Source organism: Rhagoletis pomonella, unplaced genomic scaffold, assembly GCF_013731165.1.
Source record: "Rhagoletis pomonella isolate Grant_MI unplaced genomic scaffold, Rhpom_1.0 Rhpom_scaffold_00003, whole genome shotgun sequence".
Classification (NCBI taxonomy): domain Eukaryota; kingdom Metazoa; phylum Arthropoda; class Insecta; order Diptera; family Tephritidae; genus Rhagoletis; species Rhagoletis pomonella.
In genome coordinates, this window is record NW_023458557.1 from 92,572,015 (window position 1) to 92,581,651 (window position 9,637).

Below are 9,637 nucleotides of genomic sequence, written 5' to 3' on the forward strand. Positions count from 1 at the left end.
TCTCGGTTGGTGGAATAGTTGTTTGGTCTTCTCGGTTCAGGTCGTGCTCTGGCATTCAAGTACGTTAATGTATATTGTCTACTAAAATGCTTTTTTGGCCTAATTGGCTAGAAAACTTCTTCGCTTTCATTTGCTTTAAATTGTCGCACTCATAAACGTACATACAAAAACGGTCAAGCAATGGGTGTTTAGTAACCCAGTGAACCTCAAATTTGGTAGCCAGCTTTTGAGAAATTATAGATTTTCAAGTTTACGGACCACAATGAGGGTGCTAAACTCTCTTGAATCGTCTTTTTTTTTTAGCCAAACCAAATAGACCCTCGAGTGAGACAAGTGTCCAAACTGTACAGGTCCTCGAAGAAATGGAACACCCAAGCGAGATATTATGAAAACACTCCATTGAGAATCCCTATATTTCGCTTAGAGAGCTTCTGTCAAGCCTATTAGTAAATCGTTGTCGACAAGCTCAACTAACGGTAGGCCAAGGAGGCCAGCCGTTTCGACAGGGTTGGACATAGATTACGGTGACATGTGGAGAGGTGGTTGTTGTCATAGAGGAGTCTTAACATGCCGGACACTAATTGGGTATGTCGGGGTCTGGTCTGGTTAAGTAGCTGTTTAGGAGGCTGCAATAACCACAGACCGCGGGTCTAGCGTGGCAGTCGCAGCTCCGAATCTGCAATAGATGCAGATAGGGCACCGAGGACGGCATTCATATGTAGGTCGGGAGTCATGTCGAAAGCCGTTGATAATTCGTCGGTACGCCGTCGGGTGCATATATTCGAAAAGATGCCTGGATGGAGGCTCTTCCTCAGGCAACCACAAACGTAACGAAAACGGATTTCCTACAGCAAGAACTGATACAACATTATGTACAAACCTCGACAGCGTATTCTATAAGCGCCACAAAGAGAATGTCTGAAACAGATCCAGTGTTTTTTGGCCCAAGTTTGTGCTCTGTTAGCTGATTAAGCCAAACTTATGTCTGAAGAGTAATACAAGTATATCCCAGCTATCCGACGGGAGCATAGGACGATTGCATTCTAGAGGGATTGAGCACCTGTAATAATCGATATAATCGAGCACTGCTAAGTTACACTTAAATTGTTACAGCCCATCTGTAAGCGGCACATGTAGATGCAGAGGAGTTTTGGTTGAAAAAATGGTGCAAGTTTCTCTCAACTGGTTATTTAGTAAATATTTACCAGTCCTTGATAGAATCGGATGGATATGTCCTTTTATTTGATAGTGCAAAAGTGCTAAGTGCAAAAAGTATGTTCAAATATGAGAACCTACTATCTAAAGACTTTAACGGACAGTAAGTAATTGCAGTGCTTGAGACTCAAGTGTGTCCAATCCAGCGAAAATACAACGATACGGCGAGCTCACATTTAGCATCCTCGTATGAAAATTTACGACGAAGCGTCGCGTTCACAATTCCAATTTTACCAGGGACTAGTGAACCATTCTGAGAACTAAGAAGTCACAGTATAATCGCATGTTCTTGCAGAGTATAGAGCCGACGAAGAAGGCCGAATTTCTGCTACGTTTTAGCAATCGGAGAGTGGCAGTAAAAATCTTTCGCAGAATACCGCGGATTACAAGGACTCCGTCATGCCAACTTCGCACATTACGGCCTGGAAGACTATGTTCAAACAGGTCCCTAATTGGCAATCAAGAACCTTTTCACCAATTTAAGATTTAATTTTTACCTAACTTATCATACAAAATTTTTAAAATTATTAATTGCCAACTAATAATTAATTCGCAATTAATTTGTGTCAGATTCTCTATGCAACCCTGCTAGGTATATTTAATTTTGACTTTGAGGTATGTTTATTGAACAAATAGCAATCAGCTGTTGGTTTCTGGTTCTCTTTTACAGCTGATATTCCATAAGGGATGGAAAATTGGATTATAAAAGTGTACCTAGTTTACGGAAAACTTTACCTAAAAGTGCATTGATGTACCTAAAAAGTAAATATGTATTTCTATATAAAGAAAATAGGAGGATAACAAATCCTGATTCCTGATTTCCTGAGAAGTTATTTGGCTACGTTCCAAATGTACCTAAAACTGTGTGTTTTTACCGAATTTACTATCGAACTAAATAAAGGTACGATTGCACCAACTTTTCCATCACTGTAGGTAATCCAACAGCTGATTTCGTATCGCTAATTGCGCAGCTGACGTGTGTGTGAACACCAAAATCAATGTCGCAATTTAAAGCTTAATTGCCTCAGCTAATTGGCCTGTTTCAACGTAGTCTAAATAAACCGAGAAGATGTCGGTTTCGATACCATTTAGAAACATTTTTAGAGGAACATCTAATTAAATAGGTTTGCCTAAATAACTACGAAGTTTTCTACAAATACTTGGATTGTAAGTCTTGGACATATCTCAACCTTCTTTACCACAGCTTGCAAGTTTTAATAGATTTAGGGTCTTAGATAGCTGGCGGTGACATGTCCTATGTTTTATGCCACCTGATGATGACATTTCAATATTATATTTTTAATTAATTAATGAAATGAAATTTCGAATGAAGGTAGCATTAAAATTTGTCAATGTAGATGTAAATGCTAAAACTTGCTTTTGAAATTTTAAAAAATAAAGGAGGTTTGAAATTTTAAACCCACTTATTAGTCGCTAAATCCTGCTTTTCGTTTATCCTTAACAAATGAGCTATACATTTCACGTAAATAAATCCACTATTGAGAACATAGCATTCTTTAGTATCTGCTATGTTTTCTAACTTAACTTCCAGTTAAACTCATTATTTAAATGTTTACTGGGTACTCAAACTTGCACTACTGAGTGCAAGCTCTTTTCCACCCCATATGCAATCACGCACGCACGCTCGCCCATTCACAGAGATAACTAACTGCATATCTACTACAAACTCGGTGCTCAAATGCACGTGCGTTTGCACTTTTTCACTCGACCATTGTTTGTGCCATCTAATTAAACTGAAAGTATGTATTTGCTCCAGCTCCAGCAAGTAGATACTCAGATAATAGCAAAAAAAAAAAAAAATTGTATGAAACTTTTATGAAACTTTGGTTACAAATAATTAGTGCAATTTTCCACAATGTATACGGTTACTATGAAATCATGAGAAAAATGTTTTCAAAGTACACGCAGTTTTAGAAAGTTTAAATTTTTAGTGAAATGGTATACTGGAGCGTTTGCCAAACAAAAAAAAAAAAACAAAAAACAAAGTATGTTCGTTAGCTGGAGGAGTAATTGAAGAAGAAACGTACTTTACCGAGTATCCTGTTGCGTTTTTGGTTAAATGCATAGTTAGTATAATATGAAATTGAATAGTGGCTGAGTTTCACCTTATCACCGCAGCTCTGCAATGGTCACTTGTACAAGGAGCCACAGGTATGTATAGGTGCTTGAAAGATAGTAGTCTTGCCACCAAGTCAAAACCAGAGCTGAATCTGTTCCGTCTTGAAAAAGATTCCAGCTCCAGAATCGAGGGGCTTGAACCCGTTCTTACCATCGGAATATCACACCACCAGCCCCCTTACACCAGCACAGCCTCTCTAAGGCATATTCCTCTCGCGTACCACATCGATAGCAATGTTGCCTTAAGCGCCTCAAGCTCCTAAGCCAGGTGGATAAAAACGGGCGCTAGAGTAGCATAATTTCGATTATCGTGGTTTCACGCGTAGTACCTTTTATACAGTCGATTTTTCGGTGCAGCAGCCCTCGCCTACAGTCTCAACGCCCTATGAGATAACTTCCTGGTCGAACCCTTTGACTGATCGCACAGGAGTAGTGCTACTCATAAAAGTGGCAAGAGTAATCCTGTTTCCCCTCACGGCGGGTGTTATCTCCCCTGTTGTGGAACCTCGTGCTAAACGAATTCCTATTGTGAGAAACCACCTCCCCAGCAATTGTAATCGTCGAGTGAGCAAAGCATAGGCGTGCCATTCGAAACATCCGAGTTCAAGTCTCGGGCAGCGGTATTTTTTCTCTTTTTCAAATATTTTTGATTTTGTTTTATTATTATTTTTTTTTATTCATATACATATTTATATTTTTTTGGATTAAAAGGAAAAAAATATATATTTAATTTAATTTCGTTTATTTTTTTAACATTACATATTTAATTTTTCGCGTCAAAACGAAATATATAGTTCTTTTATTTCATCTAATTTCTATAAACTTTTTTTCTTCTTTTAATTTAATATTATACCTCTTATTAACATATTTCTCCTCTAATTTTTAAATTTATTTATTTGTTATTGTTTAGAAAAGAAAAAAATATTTTGTGCCTAATTTTTAGAATCAATTTTTTTCTTTTAAAATTTAATTAGTTTATTTTTTATTTGTAATTCCTTGTCTTATAACTTTGGTATTTTATCGCTTTATTTTAATCAATTTTTAATGGCTTACTTTTTTATTATTTTTTAAGTTTAATTTCCTTTTAATTTTTAGATTTTACTGTTTAAAAAGGAAAAATATCTTTCAATTTCATTAAATTTTTAGAAAGTTATTGTATTTATTTTTTCTATTTTTAATTTAGTTGTTTTTTCTTGCGTTAATTTAATTATATTTAAATTTTAATATATTACTGATTTACAAAGAAAAATATATTTGTTTTATATCATTTAATTTTTAGGACCGTATTTCTTTTTGACTTAAATTTTTTTAGTTTTTTTTTTAATTTAATTTTCTTTTAATTTTAAGATTTGGTTTTAAAAATAAAAATACTTTTTATTTTATTTATGTACTACTTTCCTCTTTTTTAATAAAATGTTTTCTTTACCCAATTTAGTTTCAAGATTTTATTGTGTTAAAAGTAAAAAATATTTTTTTTTTCATTTAATTTTTAAAAATATTTTTTTTTGTTTTTGTTTTATTTTCATTTACGATATTTTCATTTTTATTTAATTGTATTTGATTTATTAGTTTTACATTTTTTTAATTCAATTTAGATTTTAAAAATATATTGCTAAAAGATTAATGTTAAACAGTCACGAGCTTTGAAGATGGTTGCCAGAATTGACAATTGTCTTACGAAAGACAAATGAGTGAATGTCAGTTGTCAGAATTGCCCTGTAAAAAAAAAAAAAAAAACTTCCAGGCAGAAGCCGCGAGCCGCCATAAACAGTTAGTTAGGCATTATGCAATTGAAATGCATATGCTTTGTTCGCCATATAATCCCAAATTAGTGTGTCGATTTTAGTGATTTAAATTTATAAAAGCACATTGGAACTATTAAAGATCGTAGGGGTATTTTCTATGAAATTTTGAGGAGTATTTTATTTAAGCTCTTAATATTAACAACCAGAGACTTGCGTGGAATAAAATTCAATGCGAGTTTTGTGAATTTTCGATTTGTGAATAATATGCACTTCCGAAAATAGGCTTTAAAAATAAGAATATGATTTTCATCTATTTATTAAGAATGGCATGAAAATGACAAGTGTAATTTGCGGTTGGCAATTTAAGACAGCATCATTCACTTGGCAACTTTGCCCAAAATGGCGCCTTCTTTGATGGGTTATTTCAAGCTGAATTTTAAGGTTGACATGTTGACGTAAACTTTTTAAAAAAGCCTATCCTCTTCTACCTATGTAATCAATCGAAATTTAACTGTCAATATTGATTTGGGTCCTTAGAACGATGAAGCTGTCTTGTGTGCTGAGAGGTGGAAAGTTTAACTTTTGCATTTGGCGCTTCCCAGGACAATTTCTGAGCTCATTTTCAGATGGTGACAAATTTTCTACTCAAAATATTTAATACCGATTTTATTTCCAATACCTCAATATCGTTCGTGATACCTTCAATTAGGTCAGTATTTTCAAGGTCAATGTCTGCAGTGAAAACCAAAAATCTTACAGCATTTATTCTCTATAAATAAAAAATAAATAATTTGTGTTTAAAAAGCATGCAAAACTGTGGTTGTGGTTGTGCTATCGCTGCTACTGATAACGGCTTTGTTGTGCAGAGCGAAAACAAGCGAGCTCAGCTTAACCCCAGCACTGAACTCAGAACTGATAAAAAAATTATATGTAAGCAAGTAGCAGATAATACAGCTGCCGCAGCCTTTTCTAGAATTAGGTACGCATTTGTAAACATAGCAAAACGTAAAGTGTACGGTTGATGGTCGCAAGTGTCGGTTGACGGGAAATTTTTTGGGAAAATAACAAAATATTCAAAAATTAATAAAACTTAAACGTGAAAATTTTTAAACACGAAATTTATCTAAAAAAAAATCTTTAAAAATGTTCGGAATATGTTGAATTTTTAAAATTGACTTAGTGAATGGTAACCAGACGTAAAAAACTTGAAAAAATCTCAAGTGAATTAAGACCAAAATACTTTTTGAGGACAACTCTCTAAAGCTAACTGCTTGGGACTTAAAAAAAAATATTAAAAATAAATTAGCCGCTGAAAAAAAAAATAAAATACAAATGTTATACACAAAGAAACATTAAAAAATTTGGAAAACTAATAAAGTGTCTATAACTTTTATAGAAATCTGAATAATGAAGAAATATTTTGACCAGAATTTTTTTAAATAATAATTTTTTGTCGTACAAATACAAAATTATAAGCGTAAAAACGAAATTGTATTCAGAAAAGTTTTTAAAGTGAAGCTGCGGATATCAAGTGAGAAAAGTGTTGAAAAATTCAAATAAACTTAATCAAAAACAAAAAATTTAAATCAAAATTGTAAATTATTTATTAAATTTTTTTTAATTAAGCAATATTTATGGATTGGTAGCAGTTAAATGTACAAAATTATATGCGTGAAAATCTCAAATGAAATTCTATCCAGAAACATTTTTGAAGTGAGGCTTTAGAAAAATTCAAATAAATTTTATCCAAAAAAAAATTAACATGATTTTTTTTTAATCAAGCAAAATTTATGAATTGATCTGCCATCTATGTTAAATGTGCAATATTTAAATAATCCTCCAGCAATTTGGCCGCAAAAAGTTTAAATATCAAAAATATATTGTTCATTGAAAATTGGAGAAAACCAAAAAAATGAAATGAACTTTTAATATAGAAATTTTACTGGGAAAAACTTAAAAAAATTAAGAAATATAGTTTAAGGACTTCTTTAAGAAAAATAATATAAAAAACTTAAGAAACTCTGCCTCAAAATATTCTTTAAATAAAAAGAAAGTTTACTATACGAAACTTAAGAAATTTAAGAAATATAGTCTATGGACTTTTTGGAAAAAAACCATTAAACAGAGCAAAAAATTCTGGTCTATAATATGAGCAAGAAATTCTGGTTTAAAATATTTTTTAATTAAAAAGAATATAAAATATAGAAAGAAATAAGTTCAAAAATTTCTAAATTCCAAGGGTGTGTTAGCATATGCTTTATAAGAGAAATTTGGTTTATTACAAATATTAAGAAAAAGCTTTAAACATAAAATTGCAAATTTTTAGGAGAAATCCGTGTAAAAAAAATAAGTAAAGTAAGTAGTCTCCAAAAAAAAATATATTTTAGAGAGACCTCTGGAATAATACAAAAAAAAAAATTTAAGAAAACTATACAACTTAAAAAAAAATATTACAAAAATGGTTAAATTTTTCTTTTTTTTAATCCATTCAGAAATAATTATTTACTGCGGCACTTAAGAGACCAAGAAAACCAAAGTCTGGAGTTTTCGGCGTTTTTTCCACATATTCACTAACAAAATGTGCACTCTTCTCATATGTGCTCTGCTGCTCGGTATTCCTCTGCAAGTTGTGGTAAGTTCCCCAAATGACATCTGATCTAAACTGGCGCTTAACACGCACTACCATTTCTCTAGCTTTCCGCCAACGCCCCGAAAACCCCCATCCTAGTGCCACATTCGGATATAAAGAACCGCAAATTCCAAACGCTCTTCATTGCTGAGCTCAACGAGTTGGTGGACACGGCCGCCGGCGATCATCTCAACGGCCTGCTGCAGGAGTTGCGCGCCAACAAAGACTACGCCACCTATGCAACAAAAATCGAGTCAGCCGCAAGCTCCAAACAACTGGTGACGAAAATCGTTTACCTCAAGCAGCTGCTGGACATAAAACTGAACGTGCACGAGCCGCACAACATCGAAAACTTCTATACGCTGCGCAACCTAAATTTCCTCAGCAAACTAAAACATCAGCTGTTGGCATTGCAGGAGGAGAGCGCCACAGAGCTACGCCATTTGCGTTGGTATAATTTATGTCGGCAATTTTGGTTTCGCGATGGGTTAAATGAGACGACAGCAACAACGGCAGCGCATCGAGCCACCTCGCCACCGCAACGCGCACACTATTGGAGTAACGTGAAATTGGCGCCATTGCGTGCGGAAGCTGTGGCCACAAAGGCTACTACACCTCCCATGGCACACATCGATCTTGAACGCTTTGCCAGCACGTTGTATGCAAATGTAAAGGCGGCTGGCGCGGAGATAATCGACGATTATTTGCTCACCGTGCGGAAGCTGTTACAGGAAGTTGTTGAAGAGAAACACCTCGCCTCGTCGGAGGAGGAGGAGGTAGCGGCGGGCAGCATAGCGGATGATTCACACGCCCTACACGCCAGCAAATTGGCCAAGGTGTTGACGGAAATCGATGCCATACTCGCCACCGATGATTTCTATGCCAAACGCAATCGGCTATATAGTTATCTTGAAAATGACCTCTCCTCCGATTATGAGCAATTTAAGAGTTCACAGTATGCACCTGAGGACCTGGCAGACATTTTGGCCAAACTACAAAGCAAGGGCGTCGATCTCTTTGTCACGTTCATATTCAGTAATTTTGAATTCATCGAGCATTTGCATGAGACGTGGGCAAAGCTGCTGCCATGGCCGTCGACGGCGAATGAAAAGCAGCAACTGCAGTACGATGCGGCGTCACAGCGTTTATTTGATGTGCATCGGCTGTATTTAGAGTTCAAGGGGGACGGGGAGAATAACGAACGTTACGAAGCGTATCAGGGTGTGGTGAAGGCGTTGTATGCGGATACACGTAATGCCAGCGATAGTATGCCGATTTTCGAACTGCTCAACAATGCGTCAGCCAATGTGGGTACTGTCACATTGAATATGATCAAGGCGAAGTGTGATGAATTTTAATGTGGCTGGAGCAGTCAAAAATAGAAGAGGGAAAGAGAAGATTGTTGATTAAGTACTTTTTATACCTAAATTAATTTTGTATTTGGCTTAGATTTAAGTTGCAACGGCCTGCGTTTGGACTGGTGTATGGCGAATTTTATTTATTGTTTTACATGCGCGCTGAATTTTTTATTCTTTCTTATCAGCTCGTCAGCAAGATGTTGCTGCAAATCACAAATAAAATTTTAATAAATTCACTGATTGGAAATATGTATATGTATTGACTAATTTATAATAAAATAAAAAAGCAAATCTTTCTTGATTTTTTTAACAAACCTTTGTGTATTATGTACGATAATAACGGTGAAATAAAAATAAAAAAATAAAAATTGCAATGAGTTTTTAAAATGTTGGTTTAGTTTTTCTGTTTAACTTTGACTTATCGCATTTAATTTTATAACATTTCATAAAATTTTTTATTTTATTTTATTTTTTGTTCTAATTGTTCTTGCATTGCCTTGACCAAGCTTCGCCTAAAAGCCCATTTCAGAGTACTCCGAACTTTATTGTTC

At 34.5% G+C, this 9,637-nt stretch overlaps 1 protein-coding gene across 2 annotated transcripts; it reads left to right on the forward strand.

Annotated features, from left to right (window-relative positions):
* Positions 1 to 6,084: 6,084 nt before the first annotated feature.
* Positions 6,085 to 9,339, forward strand: LOC118735803. 2 transcript variants are annotated; one of them, XM_036465770.1, is made up of 3 exons: positions 6,085 to 6,285; positions 7,592 to 7,731; positions 7,794 to 9,339. In XM_036465770.1, the coding sequence occupies exons 2-3, from the start codon at positions 7,678 to 7,680 to the stop codon at positions 9,084 to 9,086; spliced, it is 1,347 nt and encodes a 448-aa protein (XP_036321663.1). In that variant the 5' UTR covers positions 6,085 to 6,285; positions 7,592 to 7,677; the 3' UTR covers positions 9,087 to 9,339. The 2 variants fall into 2 exon arrangements, with proteins under 2 accessions (XP_036321663.1, XP_036321662.1); XM_036465769.1 differs by lacking the exon at positions 6,085 to 6,285 and adding an exon at positions 7,325 to 7,454.
* The last annotated feature ends 298 nt before the right edge of the window (positions 9,340 to 9,637 follow it).